Raw genomic sequence first — 19297 nt, 5'->3', positions numbered from 1 at the left:
TAATAAAGTTAAATTGATGGTGTATTAATAGCTCTGACCACCACATGGAATACGATAACCCAAAACCCCAGGAACGCTGACTACACGGAGTGAGCTGTAGTCACACTTACATATACTTATGCCTTGACCCATACTGCTACATACTGTACACTGTGGATGTACACTGTGAATCTTTAATCCAGATTCACACAGTGAGGGGGAGGAGGGTGCACTTGACCTCATGACCACGCCCATTGTGCACTGGAATGCTCATTTGGATATAAAAATGAAGATGTATTTGCATTCAGGCCACAGACTCTGTAAGGAAAGCTCACGGTGCCGGATGCTTTTCCAACAAGGAGATATATTTCTTTTCCATGTCTAATATTGATAATACACATGGCTGAGGCACTTCCGTGTAAGGGCAATTACCGCTGAAGTATGGAACAATGGAAAGGAATGGACAATGAGCGCAGACAATATAACACACCTAAGGTAAACTCTTCATTGTGTACAGTACATCCTGAAGCATGACAAGTACAAAGGACTGAGAGAGGTGGACCGCTACCCGAACAGCCTGAACCCCCACCATTCAGAGACGCTGCCGCTGATGAAAATGATCCTCACCCAAGTTCTGGACAAGCATCCGTCAAGCAATTGGGTCCATATTGGATCAGATGAGGTAAGAACTACATGTAGTAAAAAATAAAAAGGGGTCAATCGCTTTTACAGCACTGCCATAAAGCGCACACACTGAGAGAGCCGATGCTGTGCTGCTCTGCACGTCCCATATTAAAAGCCGATGCTGTGCTGCTCTGCACGTCCCATAATCTGGCAGTCCCCACTTGTCCCATCCATGCACATGTGACTACTAACCTCATGGCTGCTGGGTACTAGACCACCAGACTAGAGACTGTCAGCGGTGGCCACGTGTCCATGTGCCACAAGATGAGCATTTTTATGCTACTCTTATCCCTTTCTGGGTCCTAGATCCAGACAGAGCAGTGGGATATTACAGCCCATTATAGAAGTCTATGGAGAGGGGAGGGTTAGAAGTGATCAGCAGCTGAGTGACAGAGGAGAAAGGCTGCTGCTGCAGCTAAAATACTCATTAGCTCAGTACTTCTGTATATAATTGTGAGTGAGGAGAGGCAGAGATGGAGGCTGCTGCAGGCAATAGTAAGTTTCTATCTTACCCCAAATGCTTTATTCACATCAGACACTTCTCTTTAATGTCCTTAATAATAATAAAGGAGAGATAAAGAAAAAGGCTTCTAAAGATAATGATACATTTATATCATATCCCAAGGGCTTCATTTACATCAGAATTGGGATATATATTTCTATAATGTCCTTTATAATCTTGATGATGTTTTGGAGAAAGAAGAGACAGATAAAGGGGCAGATATACTTACCCGGTCTATTTGCGATCCAGCGGCGCGTTCTCTGTGATGGATTCGGGTCTTCCAGCGATTCACTAAGGTAGTTCCTCCGACGTCCACCAGGTGTCGCTGCTGCACTGAAGTCCGCTGAGGCCCGCCGGAATGCCCTGAAATTTACCGGCCTATTCCTGGTGAAGGTAAGTGCGAGTCCCGCAAATTTTTATTTTTTTTAAATGCGGCGGTTTTTCAGAATCCGTCGGGTTTTCGTTCGGCCACGCCTCCGATTTCCGCTGCGTGCATGCCGGCGCCGATGCGGCAAAATCCGATCGCGTGCGCCAAAATCCTGTGGCAATACAGGGAAAATCTGTGCAAATCAGAAATATTCGAGTAACAAGTCGGGAAAACGCGAATCGGGCCCTTAGTAAATGACCCCCAAAGAGTTCACTGTAGATAATAGTAAGTTTCTATCTTTCCCTAAGTGCTTTTTTCACTTCACAATAGGATGATATTTCTCTATAGAAACTTACTATTGTCACCAGTGAACTCTTTCTCTGTCTCTCGTTTCTCACATTATAGAGAAGCAAGTTTCTATCTTACCCAAAGTGATTTATTCCAATCAGGATAAGTTGATACTTCTCTTTAATGTCCTATATAATATTTTAGATTTCTTTTTAGAAAGGGGAGACAGAGAAAGAGTTGACTGAAGATAGTAGTAAGTTTCTATCTTACCCCAAGTGCTTTATTTATATCAGAATAGGTTGATAATTCTCTGTTATGTCCTATATGATCCTGCTGGTGCCTCTGAGTAAGATTGAGAGTGCAGTGTATGGGAGACATCCTAGCAGCCGGTCTCCAGTCACCAGATAACTGAGAATTAGAGCCTGCAGCAGAGGAAACTGCTAGAGAACTTTTGCAGGGATTCTCAATATTAAACATAGACTGAATAATAGTGAATATTATTCCTTTTAATGGATTGTTGTTCTTTATAGGTTTACCATCTAGGGGAAGGGCAGGATTCCAAGTCTTGGCTAAATATTAACAAAGGAGACTTGGGTAAAATGTTCCTTGGTCACCTGAAGGCTGTGGTCAACTTCCTCCACACTCAGTTCCCTCAGAAGAAGCAGCTCATGTGGGATGATATGCTGAGAAAGCTGAGCATAGAGAGCATTCAAGGTAAGTGGCCCTTATCTAATGGTGAAAAAAATACAACAGCCAATCAGAGTCCTATAAGACACCGGAGCCAATCATCATGGCTAAGATTCCAGCAGCAGCAGCAGCAGATGAGTATACTGTCCATGCAGGAGGCAGTGACCTCACCTATTTCATTGATATATCAGTGGTTAAAAGTAAGGTAGGTAAGTCAAAATGGGGCAGATTTACTTACCCGGCCCATTCGCGATCCAGCGGCGCGTTCTCTGCGGTGGATTCGGGTCCGGCTGGGATTCACTAAGGCAGTTCCTCCGACGTCCACCAGGTGGTGCTGCTGCGCTGAAGTCCGCTGAAATGCACTCAAGTTCACTGGCCTATTCCTGGTGAAGGTAAGTGCAAGCTCCGCGACACTTTTTGTTTTTTAAATGCGACGGTTTTTCCGAATCCGTAGGGTTTTTGTTCGGCCATGCCCCCGATTTCCGTCGCGTGCATGCCAGCGCTGATGCGCCAAAATCCGATCGCGTGCGACAAAATCTCCCGGGGCAATACAGGGAAAATCGGCGCAAAATGTAAATATTCGGGTAACACGTCGGGAAAACGCGAATTGGGCCCTTAGTAAATGACCCCCAATGTCTCTTGCTGGAGGTAGATTGTTAAAAAATATTGTTGAAAAATAAACCAAAGGGTCCCGAAACGTGTGAAAAAATATAGAAGACATTAATGTGTATGATGAGAATATGTGACCTGCCGCTGAGACGCATGTGATCGGTAAGAAGCAGCGGGTGTTCTGCATTGTTTACATGTAAAATGCATTGTTTACTGGGTGCTCGGCACTGATCACATGCGTTTCAGTGGAAGCGCAAAACAGATCAGGACGAGTCTTCTCCTAGGATTTATAGGGGTTGTCTGGCAATAGCAAGTTGGGTCCTGTCCACCGGGTAGGGCCCAGAGATGAGACCCCAGCGGATCACTGAGACCGTCACTGATCAGCTAGTTATTGTGTGGATGTAGGCGTAACTTACTATCACCAGACAACATCAGATAATCCCTAACTTAGGCCAAATTCACACAAAGGTATGCCTGTCCGGCACGCTGGAAATAAGGAGGGGTGATCCCTCCCCTCTCCATAGAGATGGACATGTCCTATATTTTCCTTGTGTACGGAGCGTTACGGTCCCACATGTGTGCAGCACCGTATCGCTTTGTGCGGCCATTGTCACCTATGGGGGATGTATCTATGGCTGCAAGCTTTCACCACTGGTGCTCTAAGGCTTAAGGAGGGCAGCAGTGAAGGTCCCTGCCCCAATGAAGGGGCATGTGATAGGAAGGCACCTTCAGTGGGGCAGGAATCTTCTCTTTGTTAACCCTTACAGCAGTGCTGATTGAAGTACCTCCTCTTCCTCCTCCGCGGTGTAGGCTTCTCCTCTGCACTGTCTCACTGCGCAGCTAGGAAAACACACTACCTGCCCGCCGTCAGGAAGTGTGTATTGGCGCAGTGTGCGGGCAGAGGGGTGTTACCCACCTAGGCGCCCCACCACCCTCATGAGGAGAACTGGAGGATGGAGCTCCGGGAGCAGCCATTACACGGAGCACTTCGGAGTATGAGTGTGCTGATTTTGCAGGAGGCAGTGACTAGACCAATCGTATGTTAATGGAGCAAGGTACAGTAATGTCAGGCCATATAAATAATATTACCTTGATATAGGTCATTAGGAGACGATCTGAAGAGCCCAATATTAGACTGTTGGCAGGTCCTGTGATGCCAATTTCATAAATCTAATGAGTTCCAGCATAGATGAATCTTGTATTGGAGCAGCGCTGGGGTCCTGGGTTCAGGGCCGGCGCTATAGGTAGGCAAAGTGGGCAATTGCTCAGGGCCCCTGCCCCATGGAAGAGGAGAATCTCTTCTTTCAAATGAATCTTGAATTGTGTTTCTAGGTGCTCTGGATCCAGAGATATTCAGGTTTAAAGTGAGAATATCAGGTGGCATTTTTATATATAAAAATCACTGACAACAGCAGTTAAACAGTTAATATCTCCGTTTTCCTGACACTTAGAAACACATTTATATAAAAGAGGAGACTCTCTTCTTTCATAGGAAAAAAAGAAGTGAGGTTCTATGTATCACATGTTTTTAACCCTTCTATATGCACAACTATCTGAGAGCTCACTTTCTCTCTTATTGCCTGATATGATATATTAACTCCACGACAAAGAACATGTCCATAAAGTTATATGTAATACCAAAAACACACACATGAAATAGAAATAAAGTTATTATTTCCCACCATCCTCCATTACTTACACCCATGTTATGATGTTCTAACACAATTTCTTATGAGGCGCGGAGGGTTCTGTTACTGTCCACATAATACATCGGCGACATCTAAACGTGACTTTTATTATGTCATAAGAGAGGTTTATGGATATATAGTTTATATTTGGGTGACCATTGTGTAAGGAGCAGATAATGATAGATCTGTGTGACGCTTACGTAGTTTGGTGTCCCCTGTGGGTGTAACATTCCCATTGCTGCATATTTTGGTGAATATACACATGTGGGGTCTGTATGATCTCCTCACATCTTACTGATTTAGGAAAGTATATTTTCTGTATATAAGTATCTGGATTTCTATGTATTTTAGAGGCAATGTTGAATGTTAATTGCCAAATGCATCGCCTGGTTGATTTCAAAATTATACAGGTTTTATGGCGCCTTTACTTTTTATTCTGTTTTATTGATATATTTTGCAGGTTGTGACTGTCTTTAATGTCTTTAGATATCTAGTTATTACAGTGTTAGTGATATTATGTGGATTTATTTATGTGAACATATCACTATGGGACATTTGTGATTTCTACACACGTCCATCTATTACATTTAGGAGATGTGAAGGTAAATATTTTCTGTTTGGAGAACATTTTTTGCCTTCAAAGTTCAAATTTTAAGTATTTTTTATAAAATGTTTCAGTTTGAATCAAATTTGCATGAAGGAGCCTCTGTCTATAAACTCTTTAATGCAATTTTGAAAATGGGGCAAAATTTTATTTTTTAAACGTCAAAATTGTAAAAATTGCTCTGGTCGATAAGGCGACAAAATATCCAGAAATGCCTGGCGGTGACAGGGTTAATAGCCCTTGGTTCTCTTTTACTGTATTTATCTCTCATCCATCTCCTGTATATATACTATAACTACGTTATAGTTCTGCATCTAGAAATCTCTATCATCTTTCATATTTATCTTCTATCATAATAATTATAATTAATAATGCTCACAATCTATTCAACCTACCAGTCATTTTGTGGAGTGTGGGAGTAAACCGGAGGACCCGGAGGAAACCCAAGCAAACACAGAGAGAACATACAAACTCTATGCAGATGTTGACCAGCGCTGCAAGGCTGTAATGCTAACCACTGAGCCACCGTGCTGTCCATCAATCTCCCTATCATCTCCTATAAAGTTCTCCCATATTACAGTTTGTTTTACCATACTAAAGGAGCCTCTTACCGACTGTAACTGGTTATAAAATAGTTTTATTTTGGGGCCCCACTTTTAGTTTTGCCCAGGGCCCCACTTTGTCTAGCACCGGCCCTGCCTGGGTTTAAACCCCCCACCCAGATCAACATCTGCAAAGAGTTTGTATGTTCTCTCCGTGTTTGCGTGGGTTTCCTCCGGGTCCTCTGGTTTCCTCCCACACTCCAAAACTGGTAGGTTGATTAGATTGTGAGCCCCATTGGGGGCAGGGACCAATTTTGCAACCTCTGTGCAGCGCAATCTTTGTGCGTTATATAAAGAAAGGAATTATCATTATAGTATGTAAATACAACTGGTTTTGCTTCATGCTTTGTAACACCTCACCCGTGGTATCTCCTGCAGCTGCCGGGATCACGAAGCTCGTCTCTCCGGTCCTCTGGCTCTACCATGGAAATTTTAATATGGCAGAAACAGGTGAGACTTGTACACAATCACATCTCTCATTATCAAGAAAATAAAAGAAAAGTCATTCATAAAGATAATAGCAGGGAGTACTGCTGAAAATAGGTGGGGGTCCCACCCAGGATAGGGCTGCCAATACCTGTATACATTTATATGGGGCCCCAGATATTAGGGAGCACCCACACAACTTAACACGATGCTGAATGCACAGAGGGTCCAGGCGCAGGCCGTCCGCGTTATTGTCCTCACAAGATTCTGTATCCAGGGTCGCCACTAGCAATTTTGGGACCTCCGACTGACAAGGTTTTTGACCCCCCCCAATCCTTTAGTTCCCAACTTGTGCTATTATTCCACATCACATATAAGTGTGATAAATTGTTTCTCCTATATATAGTTGCCTGGAATTAATTATAGCGAGTATAGCACCCCCAAATTATTATTCCCCTGAACTGGTTACATTCATTAATTGTGGGTGTATTCATATAACACAAAATACATTAACAATGCATATACAGTATATACTTTATGTAGCCAAGCACAAGCCCCCGGGGAGATAAGTAGCCCCCTCACATTCCCCCCAGTACATAGGTAGCCCCCAAACATGCCCCTCGGTGGATAGGTAGCCCCCACACATGTCCCTCAGTAGATAAGTAGCACCTGCGCATGCCCCTCAGTAGATATGTCGCAACTGTACATGTCCCTCAGTAGATAGGTAGCCCCCACACATGTTCCTCAGTTGATAGGTAGCCTCTGCAAATCTTCCTCAATATAGGTAGCACTTGCACATGGCCCTCAGTATATAGGTAGCATTTGCACATGCCCCTCAGTAGATAGGTAGCCCCCACACATGTCCCTCAGTAGATAGGTAACCCCCCACACATGTTCCTCAGTAGATGGGTAGCCTCTGCAAATGTTCCTCAATATAGGTAGCCTCTGCACATGTCCTTAGTAGATAGGTAGCCTCTGCACATGTCCATCAGTATATAGGTAGCACCTGCGCATGTCCCTCAGTAGATAAGTAGCACCTGCACATGCCCCTCAGTAGAAAATAGCACCTGCGCATGTCCCTCAGTAGATAAGTAGCATCTGCGCATGCCCCTCAGTAGATATGTCGCAACTGTACATGTCCCTCAGTAGATAGGTAGCCCCATGTCCCTAAGTAGATAGGCAGTCCCTGCACATGTTCCTCAGTTGATAGGTAGCCTCTGCAAATCTTCCTCAATATAGGTAGCACTTGCACATGCCCCTCAGTATATAGGTAGCACTTGCACATGCCCCTCAGTAGATAGGTAGCCTCTGCACATGTCCCTCAGTAGATAGGTAGCCCCCACACATGTCCCTCAGTAGATAGGTAGCCCCCACACATGTTCCTCAGTAGATGGGTAGCCCCCACACATGTTCCTCAGTAGATGGGTAGCCTCTGCAAATGTTCCTCAATATAGGTAGCCTCTGCACATGTCCCTTAGTAGATAGGTAGCCTCTGCACATGTCCATCAGTATATAGGTAGCACCTGTGCATGTCCCTCAGTAGATAAGTAGCACCTGCGCATGCCCCTCAGTAGATAAGTAGCATCTGCGCATGCCCCTCAGTAGATATGTCACAACTGTACATGTCCCTCAGTAGATAGGTAGCCCCCACATGTCCCTAAGTAGATAGGCAGCCCCTGCACATGTTCCTCAGTTGATAGGTAGCCTCTGCAAATCTTCCTCAATATATGTAGCACTTGCACATGCCCCTCAGTATATAGGTAGCACTTGCACATGCCCCTCAGTAGATAGGTAGCCTCTGCACATGTCCCTCAGTAGATAGGTAGCCCCCAAACATGTCCTTCAGTAGATAGGTAGCCCCCACACATGTTCCTCAGTAGATAGGTAGCCTCTGCAAATGTTCCTCAATATAGGTAGCCTCTGCACATGTCCCTCAGTAGATAGGTAGCCCCCACACATGTCCCTCAGTAGATAGGTAGCCCCCACACATGTTCCTCAGTAGATAGGTAGCCTCTGCAAATGTTCCTCAATATAGGTAGCCTCTGCACATGTCCCTCAGTAGATAGGTAACCTCTGCACATGTCCCTCAGTAGATAGGTAGCCTGTGCACATGTCCCTCAGTAGATAGGTATCCCCAACACATGCCCCCTAATACATTGGTAGCCCCAACACATGCCCCCTAGTACATAGGTGGCCCCAACACATGCCCCCTAGTACATAGGTAGTGGGGGCACATTTCACCTAGTAAATATGTAGCACAGCAAAAAAAAAAAATTAATACTCACCTACCTTGCTCCAAGTCGCCAGAGGATGCCAGCGCCCACTCCTCTCTATGACCCAGACGCCGTCGTCTGAGTCATCAAGTAATCAGCACTGATTGATATTGAAGGCCGGGAGTTGCACAGTGCCCTGCAGCTCAGGCCCCATCTAGTGGCCGGGCCTGGGACTGCACTCCGGCAACACAACCCTGTATCGCCAATGGGTCCTCTCTACCTATTCACAACATGTATACGCTCAGCCGAATTGAGCTTCTATGTGTATGAGAGATTAGGGAGGATCATCTGTCGGCCAAACAACCGATATTTAAAGTGCAGGGTAACTATAAGACTATTACTGCAGACATCTCCAATGCGGTAAATTCCCTATTTATTCTTCATTTCACATTTGGACATTTTCTGCCCTGACTTTTTGTATTTCTTGTATTAAAACTGAATCCCTGATCCTAATGAGGCCGAGATTTTCTCGCTTCGTGAGCTCCATGCAAAGCGCATTATGGTGCTTATCGCTGTGATTAGCTGCTAAGGAGGCTGAGGGAAGGGGCTGGGTAAGACACATGGATGTGACTTGTTAGGTGAGAGCAGCTGCCGTACTATCATTTATTGGGAACTTAGATCCTATTGTGGGTCCTACCTTTACCACCCATTTTCAGGTGTGACGGAGCCTGTAAGTCTGACTCTTTCTGTGTACAGGAACAGCTCAAGGGACACAAGATGAAAATAATAAAATATTATATCTGATTTTATTGTCTTCTGTTTCCTTCCTCAGAGTCATATATTGCAAAATATGAGAAAAGTGGATTCAAAGATATTTGGTTTGCGAGTGCATTTAAAGGGGCGTCCACCCCGACCCAGATCTGGACTCCAATGGACCTGCACATGAGGAACCACCTGGAATGGAAAAAAGTCATCAACACTATGAGCAAGTTCCCCAAGATCCATTACAGTGGCATTGCACTGACTGGGTGGCAGAGGTAATATTGTCATCTGTGATGTCTGGTCTGATGGGACACGGATTTATGGGGTCCTGTGACATTGCGAAGCCCAGTGGAGAGGAAGATAAGTCTTTTTCCCCCCATTTTTATACAGTATACTTTTATCAAATCTTAGAACTCCCCTTCCCCTTTTTACCTATTAAAAAAAATCTCCTCCAATGTCATGTGACAGTGAGTAGAGAAGAGTCATATTTTACCTGAGATGAGTCAAGTCTAGAGGCTGCAGGCGGAGTGTCACTTCAGATGCCACTATCTCCTGTTCTAGAGGACATAGAAACATGATGCTGGTGTCATATTAAAGATAAGCTTCTTTCAGACTTGTGGTGCCGTGAGCCAAAGAATTTAGAGATACAGGCATTTAAAGACATAGTTGGAAATGTGATCTGCAGGTTAAGATCCAGTTCACACCCTTATTTTTTACCTACCTGTATCTCTGGTTCTGTAGATCATAGAACTACAACCCACTGATCAGAAAGATGAGATTCTTATCTTAAATATGACACCAGCAGCATGTTTCCTGGTCCTCTAGACCCAAAGATAGGGGCGTCTGTAATGGCGCTCCCCCTGCATCCTCTAAACACAGGCAAAATATGACTCTTCTCTGCTCATTGTCACATGACTTTGGAGGAGATAGGTAAACTGCTGAGATTTCACATAAAAGAGGGAATTTTAGAAAGGACAGGTCATCCCCTACCTAAGGGGGTAAAATCTGGTGACGGTGACTATACATGTATGCAGAGTTGTAATTTGGCAAGTCACAGGTAGGGGGCAGCAGTTACCCTCTCATATATCAGTTGTCATGTCCTGCAGCATAAGTGAGCCATGCAAGTAATTGGCCTCACATTGAGGGTCTCTAAGTTTCGGAGCAGCTGCCGAGCCGCGGGGCTACTTACATCTGTTATAAATACTGTAAGTACATCCTGTGTACATCATGTCCGCAGCTGTGGAGGACATTAGCCTGTGTAATGCTTAGCTGAATATGATGGTATTATAGCGGCTGTATAGCTGAGATGGCGGTATTACACCTCATTGTCTGTCCTGCCAGGTACGATCATTACTCCGCGCTCTGTGAGCTCCTGCCTGTAGGTATCCCATCCCTGGCCGTGTGTCTGAGGACTCTCAAGAACGGTAAGTGCCCCCAGTGATGTCACTGACGTCCATCATCCTCTCCGCAGCATTGTCACTGCTCTTCTCCCACACAGGGAAAATCACCGAGGAGGACAAGAAAGACATATCCCACATCCTGGGCTTCAGTAACATCAACCCCGAGAAGAACACGTGGTAAGTATCATATGTATTCATCAACGTCTGAGAAAAAAGTGATGTATGTATATATGTATAGATTACAGCGTCTCTTTTGGAAGTGGTTAGACCTGGTATTGCAGCCCATGCCATTTCTTTTGGCCTAAATGCATAGACCACTGGCCCCGCCCATGTTGCACCGAAATGCTCATTTGCATATAAATAAAATTTCTCTGCATTCAGGATATAAGTTGGGTTGCAATACCAGTAGCCACCTATGGACAAGAGTGGCGCCATTTCCAGAATAGGAGGCGCCTTTAATATAGATATTTTTGTAAAATACTAATTTATTGATGATTTTATTCTGCATAGTGAAGGGAACGGAGCATTTCCCGGAGCTGAAATTTACACCATGGTGAAAAAAGTCAAAAGCGAGCTGAAACCGAAGGTTCGTGAAATCACAGAAGGCGACAGGTAAGAGGTCACAGAGCTGAATGGAGTGGCAGGAAGCATGCCACTTTACCTTCTGCTTTATCACATAGTGAGAATAGGTCCCTTTCTCTGAGTAGCACCCCCACCGATCAGATTGTTACCCCCTGGTGGTACAATGGGGCCCAGCCTGGGATAAGGGGCCCCGTATTCACTTTCCTTACTCCTCGGTGTGTTATATTCTTATATTATGTTCACATCTTTTCTCTCTTTGGCAGTGACATCAATGGCTGGTTCTCCCGGTACCACAGGTCACACCGATTTGGCAATCCGCATAAAATGGAGCAGTTCAGCGCCAAAATCCTAAAGTGAGTATAGAGTCACCCACTGACAATGTAGTATCCATACATGTGATCCTGATAGAGGCGTAACTAGGAGAGGCCGGGCCCCATAGCAGATTTATACATATATACTTATATACACACACACACATAAAGTTCTATAGACTCATTCACACATTAATACAATCTTACACAAGTATATAAACTCATACGTACACATTTATGTACATATATCTATACATTCATACATACATTATATGCAAACTCAAAGTATATACACACAATATGTACACATCCTTACATTTATACACATGTAAAAATACATATACACACATTCTGAATAGTACATAGACATTATAAACACGTATAGTACATATACATAATATACATAGACATAAGGCTGGGAATCGAGGGGGCAACATGTCCGACCCTGGTTGAGAAAGGGGGGCAATCAAGGGGGCAGCATGTCCGACCCTGGGTGAGAAAGGGGGGCAATCAAGGGGGCAGCATGTCCGACCCTGGGTGAGAAAGGGGAGCAATCAAGGGGGCAGCAAATCCGACTCTGGGTGAGAAAGGGGGGCAATCAAGGGGGCAGCATGTCTGACCCTGGGTGAGAAAGGGGGGCAATCAAGGGGGCAACATGTCCGACCCTGGGTGAGAAAGGGGGGAAATCAAGGGGGCAGCAAATCCGACTCTGGGTGAGAAAGGGGGGCAATCAAGGGGGCAACATGTCCGACCCTGGGTGAGAAAGGGGGGAAATCAAGGGGGCAGCAAATCCGACTCTGGGTGAGAAAGGGGGGCAATCAAGGGGGCAGCAAATCCGACCCTGGGTGAGAAAGGTGGGAAATCAAGGGGGCAGCAAATCCGACTCTGGGTGAGAAAGGGGGGCAATCAAGGGGGCAGCAAATCCGACTTTGGGTGAGAAAGGGGGGCAATCAAGGGGGCAGCAAATCCGACCCTGGGTGAAAAGGGGGGGAATCGAGGGGGCAGCATAGCTGATCCTGGGGAGAGAGGAGGGCTTAAAATGAATCCACACTCCCTCCTCCTCTCCATCAGGGCCCTGTAATAAAGTTGTGACGCAGTGGCACAGTTGGGGTGAAAGTCGGGAGCAATGCAATTCGCCTTTGCAACACGGGCCCCTGTTCCTTGCGGGCCCCGTAGCAGCCGCTCTGGGATTTCATTATTGAATTGTCTGTTACCTCCTGTTGACAATATACAAGTAGAAAATAACTTTCCAGGCATAACTCTTAGGTGTAATTTTTTGGTATAGCGGCCATGTCCAGTCCTCTTAGGCATATGGGACTTATCTTCAAATCCTCAGTGGAAGTTAAAAAAAATTTCAGGAACATAAACATCTTATTGGGAGAGGAAGATAACATTGTCTCGATCATCCCCCAAAAAATCTTCTGTTTTATTAGATAAAATCATAATAAAAATTGCACAAAAATGCTTAAAGGGATATAATTAGAGATGAGCGAACATGCTCGTCCGAGCTTGATGCTCGGTCGAGCATTAGGGTACTCGAAACTGCTCGTTACTCGGACGAATACTTCGCCCGCTCGAGAAAATGGCAGCTCCCGCCGTTTTGCTTTTTGGCGGCCAGAAACAGAGCCAATCACAAGCCAGGAGACTCTGCACTCCACCCAGCATGACGTGGTACCCTTACACGTCGATAGCAGTGGTTGGCTGGCCAGATCAGGTGACCCTGGGATAGACTAGCCGCTGGCCGCGCTGCTCGGATCATTCTGTCTCTGGATGCTGCTAGGGAGAGAGCTGCTGCTGGTCAGGGAAAGCGTTAGGGTGTTCTATTAGCTTACTGTTAGGCAGGAGTGATTCTCAAAGAACCCAACAGCCCTTCTTAGGGCTACAATAACGTTCTACTTTTTTTATTTTAATTTGCATCTTTTACCATTTTGTGAGGAATTAGCAGGGGGACTTGCTACCGTTGTGTTTAGCTCTTAGTGGCACACATATCCATAGCAAAGACCGAAGTGGGAAAATTCAGTAGGGGTTGGATTTCAATTAGGCAATAACTCAGTGTCATCTCATCTGGCATAGTAGTGTGCTTCCTTTGATACTTGGCTAGAAAATAGCCATAGGAGAATACAAACAGCTTCTTGAAGCCTACAGTAGCGTTCTATATATTTGATTTCTGGTTGATCTGCTGGTGGCTGTAGTTTCTGCAGTGCATGTACTTGCCAATTCTGAGCAATTTGTAGTGAGACTTGCGACCGCTGTGTTCTGCGCTTAGTGGCGCACATATCCATAGCAAAGGCCGAAGTGGCAAAATTCAGTAGGGGTTGGATTTCTATTAGGCAATAACTCAGTGTCATCTCATCTGGCATAGTAGTGTGCTTCCTTTGATACTTGGCTAGAAAATAGCCATAGGAGAATACAAACAGCTTCTTGAAGCCTACAGTAGCGTTCTATATATTTGATTTCTGGTTGATCTGCTGGTGGCTGTAGTTTCTGCAGTGCATGTACTTGCCAATTCTGAGCAATTTGTAGTGAGACTTGCGACCGCTGTGTTCTGCGCTTAGTGGCGCACATATCCATAGCAAAGGCCGAAGTGGCAAAATTCAGTAGGGGTTGGATTTCTATTAGGCAATAACTCAGTGTCATCTCATCTGGCATAGTAGTGTGCTTCCTTTGATACTTGGCTAGAAAATAGCCATAGGAGAATACAAACAGCTTCTTGAAGCCTACAGTAGCGTTCTATATATTTGATTTCTGGTTGATCTGCTGGTGGCTGTAGTTTCTGCAGTGCATGTACTTGCCAATTCTGAGCAATTTGTAGTGAGACTTGCGACCGCTGTGTTCTGCGCTTAGTGGCGCACATATCCATAGCAAAGGCCGAAGTGGCAAAATTCAGTAGGGGTTGGATTTCTATTAGGCAATAACTCAGTGTCATCTCATCTGGCATAGTAGTGTGCTTCCTTTGATACTTGGCTAGAAAATAGCCATAGGAGAATACAAACAGCTTCTTGAAGCCTACAGTAGCGTTCTATATATTTGATTTCTGGTTGATCTGCTGGTGGCTGTAGTTTCTGCAGTGCATGTACTTGCCAATTCTGAGCAATTTGTAGTGAGACTTGCGACCGCTGTGTTCTGCGCTTAGTGGCGCACATATCCATAGCAAAGGCCGAAGTGGCAAAATTCAGTAGGGGTTGGATTTCTATTAGGCAATAACTCAGTGTCATCTCATCTGGCATAGTAGTGTGCTTCCTTTGATACTTGGCTAGAAAATAGCCATAGGAGAATACAAACAGCTTCTTGAAGCCTACAGTAGCGTTCTATATATTTGATTTCTGGTTGATCTGCTGGTGGCTGTAGTTTCTGCAGTGCATGTACTTGCCAATTCTGAGCAATTTGTAGTGAGACTTGCGACCGCTGTGTTCTGCGCTTAGTGGCGCACATATCCATAGCAAAGGCCGAAGTGGCAAAATTCAGTAGGGGTTGGATTTCTATTAGGCAATAACTCAGTGTCATCTCATCTGGCATAGTAGTGTGCTTCCTTTGATACTTGGCTAGAAAATAGCCATAGGAGAATACAAACAGCTTCTTGAAGCCTACAGTAGCGTTCTATATATTTGATTTCTGGTTGATCTGCTGGTGGCTGTAGTTTCTGCAGTGCATGTACTTGCCAATTCTGAGCAATTTGTAGTGAGACTTGCGACCGCTGTGTTCTGCGCTTAGTGGCGCACATATCCATAGCAAAGGCCGAAGTGGCAAAATTCAGTAGGGGTTGGATTTCTATTAGGCACTAACTCAGTGTCATCTCATCTGGCATAGTAGTGTGCTTCCTTTGATACTTGGCTAGAAAATAGCCATAGCAATAGGATAGGATTGTTTGGTTTTAAAAACTCAAAAAAAAAACAAAAAACACAAAAAAAAAAAAAAAAACACAAAAAAACACAAAAACAATCAAAAAGAAGTAAAAAAAAAAAAAAAGTTATAACTCTCATTTTAAAAATGTTTAACCCGAGGGCTAGGGGTAGAGGACGAGGGCAGGGACGTGGGCGTCCAACTACTGCAGGGGTCAGAGGCCGTGGTCCTGGGCGGGGTGAGACACCACCTGCTGATGAGGGAGCAGGGGAACGCCGCAGAGCTACACTCCCTAGGTTCATGTCTGAAGTTACTGGGACTCGTGGTAGAGCACTGTTGAGGCCAGAACAGTGCGAACAGGTGATGTCGTGGATTGCTGACAATGCTTCGAGCAATTTGTCCACCACCAGTCAGTCTTCCACGCAGTCCACCCATGTCACCGAAATCCCCACTCCTCCAGCTCCTGCACCTCAGCCTCCTCCCCCCCAGTCTGCCCCCTCCCAGGAAAATTTGCCATTTGAACCGGCATACTCTGAGGAACTGTTTTCTGGACCCTTCCCACAGTCACAAACCACTTGTCCGGTTGCTGCTGAGCAATTTTCCGATGCCCAGGTTTTCCACCAGTCACAGTCTGTGGGTGATGATGACCTTCTTGACGTAGTGGAAGTGTGTAAAGAGGTGTCCGACGATGAGGAGACACGGTTGTCAGACAGTGGGGAAGTTGTTGTCAGGGCAGGAAGTCCGAGGGGGGAGCAGACTGAGGGATCGGAGGATGATGAGGTGACAGACCCAAGCTGGGTTGAGAGGCCGGGTGAACACAGTGCTTCTGAGACGGAGGAGAGTCCTCGACCTGAACAGGTTGGAAGAGGCAGTGGTGGGGCCAGACGGAGAGGCAGGGCCAGAGCTGGTGCATCAGCGCCACTGTCAACTAGTGAAGCTCCCGTGGTGAGGGCTCTTGCGGCGAGGGCTAGATCTTCAGAAGTGTGGAGGTTCTTTAAGGAAACACCGGATGACCGACTGACTGTGGTGTGCAACATTTGCCAAACCAGGCTCAGCAGGGGTTCCACCACTACTAGCTTAACTACCACCAGTATGCGCAGGCATATGAATGCTAAGCACCCCACTCAGTGGCAACAAGCCCGTTCACCTCCGGCCGTGCACACCACTGCTCCTTCCCCTGTGTCAGCTGCTAGTCAGCCCCCTGCCCAGGACCCTGGCACAAAAACCCCATCGTCGCCTCCACGATCCTCCACAGCATCCACCAGCGTTCAGCTCTCCATACCCCAGACGCTGGAGCGGAAACGCAAATATAGTGCAACCCACCCGCACGCCCAAGCCCTTAATGTGCACATCTCCAGATTGCTTAGCCTGGAGATGCTGCCCTATAGGCTAGTAGAGACCGAGGCCTTTCGCAACCTCATGGCGGCGGCCGCCCCTCGGTATTCGGTCCCAAGCCGCCACTACTTTTCCCGATGTGCCGTCCCAGCCCTGCACCAGCACGTGTCAGACAACATCATCCGTGCCCTGACCAACGCCGTTTCTGACAAGGTCCACCTGACCACGGACACGTGGACGAGTGCTGCCGGGCAGGGCCACTATATATCGCTGACGGCACATTGGGTTAACTTGGTGGAGGCTGGGACCGAGTCTGACCCTGGGGCTGGTCATATACTGCCGACGCCGAGGATTGCGGGGCCTACCTCGGTCCAGGTGTTTCAGGCCTACTATGCCTCCTCCTCCTCCCACCCCTCCTCCACCTCCTCCTCCGAACTACCATCCATGGGCACGGCGCCATCAGTCGGTAGCTCTAGGCACAGCAGCAGTGCCGTCGCTAAGCGACAGCAGGCGGTGCTCAAACTGCTGAGCCTAGGCGACAAAAGGCACACCGCCCAAGAGCTATTACAGGGCATCACGGCGCAGACTGATCTGTGGCTGGCACCGCTGAACCTCAAGCCGGGAATGGTTGTGTGTGACAACGGCCGTAACCTGGTGGCGGCTCTGCAACTCGGCAGACTGACACATGTGCCATGCCTGGCCCATGTGTTAAATCTGATAGTGCAGCGTTTCCTCAAGACATACCCCAATCTGTCTGATTTGCTCACGAAGGTGCGCCGCATCTGTGCGCATTTCAGGAAGTCCAGCCCAGATGCTGCCACTCTCAGGGCAGCGCAGCGCCGCCTCCAACTGCCCGCTCACCGACTGTTGTGCGACGTGCCCACGAGGTGGAATTCAACACTGACCATGTTATCCAGAGTTTACCAGCAGCGCAGAGCGATTGTAGACTGCCAGATGTCAACTTCCACCAGAACTGGTAGTCAGGTCAGTCAGCTTCCTCAAGTCTACAATGAGGAGTGGACGTGGATGTCTGATATCTGTCAGGTGCTGAGTAACTTTGAGGAGTCAACACAGATGGTCAGTGGCGATGCCGCCATCATCAGCCTCACCATCCCGCTGCTTGGCCTGTTGAAAAACTCTCTGGTCAGCATGAAGTCGGAAGCTTTGCGCTCGTCACAAGAGACGGGGGAAGAATATTCCCTTGTTGATAGCCAAAGCACCCTGAGGTCTGTTTCTCAGCGCATATCGGAGGAGGTGGAGGTGGAGGAGGATGAGGAGGAAGAGGAGGAGAATGTTGGCGAGACACAAGAGGGGACCATTGTTGAGTCCTTCACTGTTCAGCGTGTATGGGCAGAAGAAGAGGAGTTGGAGGAGTTGGAGGAGGAGGAAATGGACAGTCAGGCCAGTGAGGGGAGTGAATTCTTACGCGTTGGTACTCTGGCGCATATGGCAGATTTCATGCTAGGCTGCCTATCCCGTGACCCTCGCGTTCAAAGAATTTATTCCAGCACCGATTACTGGGTGTTCACTCTCCTGGACCCACGGTACAAGCAAAATCTTTCCACTCTCATCCCTGCAGAGGAAAGGAGTGTGAGAATGCATGAATACCAGCAGGCCCTGGTGCACAAGCTGAAACAGTATTTCCCTTCTGACAGCGCTAGCGGCAGAGTGCGTAGTTCTGCGGGACAAGTAGCGAGGGAGAGTAGGCGAGCAGGCAGCTTGTCCAGCACTGGCAAGGGTACGCTTTACAAGGCTTTTGCCAGCTTTATGTCACCCCAGCAAGACACTGTCACCTGTCCCCAGTCTCGGCAGAGTAGGGCTGATCTTTACAGAAAGATGGTGAGGGAGTACGTAGCTGACCATACCATCGTCCTAAATGATCACACAGCTCCCTACAACTACTGGGTTTCAAAGCTGGACATGTGGCACGAACTGGCGCTGTACGCCTTGGAGGTTCTTGCCTGCCCTGCCGCTAGCGTCTTGTCCGAGCGGGTTTTCAGTGCAGCTGGTGGCATCATCACCGATAAGCGTACACGCCTGTCGACTGACAGCGCTGACAGGCTGACGCTTATTAAGATGAATAAAGCCTGGATTTCTCAGAATTTCCAATCTCCACCAGGTGAAGGAAGCTCAACCTGAATAATTGATCCACTCCTCCTCCTCCTCCTCATTTTCCTCCTTCTCCTCCTCTTTGTACAGTAAAGCAGAGGAAAATGGCTATTTTTTGACAGGGCCCACTGGCTCTTGCTATAGTACTTCATGCATTTAATTTTTCTGGAGGGCCACCTACCCGGTCCTCTGTTTGAAACAATTTTTGTGAGTGCCACATACAGGCACTCAATCTATTCCATTTTTCTGGAGGGCCACCTACCCGGTCCTCTGTTTTAAAAAATTTTTGGGACTGCCACATACAGGCAC

General features: G+C 46.7%; 1 protein-coding gene across 2 annotated transcripts in view; it reads left to right on the top strand.

Moving 5' to 3' along the window:
• The window catches only part of LOC140074826 (hexosaminidase D-like), a 53718-nt gene that overhangs the window by 27757 nt on the left and 6664 nt on the right, over positions 1 to 19297 (top strand). For both annotated transcript variants that reach the window (XM_072120042.1, XM_072120041.1), the window contains exons 6-13: positions 497 to 661; positions 2351 to 2534; positions 6389 to 6460; positions 9482 to 9686; positions 10753 to 10835; positions 10910 to 10988; positions 11322 to 11423; positions 11657 to 11746. In XM_072120042.1, the coding sequence (XP_071976143.1) occupies positions 497 to 661; positions 2351 to 2534; positions 6389 to 6460; positions 9482 to 9686; positions 10753 to 10835; positions 10910 to 10988; positions 11322 to 11423; positions 11657 to 11746 (980 nt within the window). The remainder of the gene's footprint in view (positions 1 to 496; positions 662 to 2350; positions 2535 to 6388; positions 6461 to 9481; positions 9687 to 10752; positions 10836 to 10909; positions 10989 to 11321; positions 11424 to 11656; positions 11747 to 19297) is intronic.

Source organism: Engystomops pustulosus, chromosome 8 (genome assembly GCF_040894005.1).
Source record: "Engystomops pustulosus chromosome 8, aEngPut4.maternal, whole genome shotgun sequence".
NCBI lineage: Eukaryota > Metazoa > Chordata > Amphibia > Anura > Leptodactylidae > Engystomops > Engystomops pustulosus.
The sequence above is the reverse complement of the archived record's forward strand: the minus strand, read 5'-3'. Positions and strand labels throughout refer to the sequence as shown.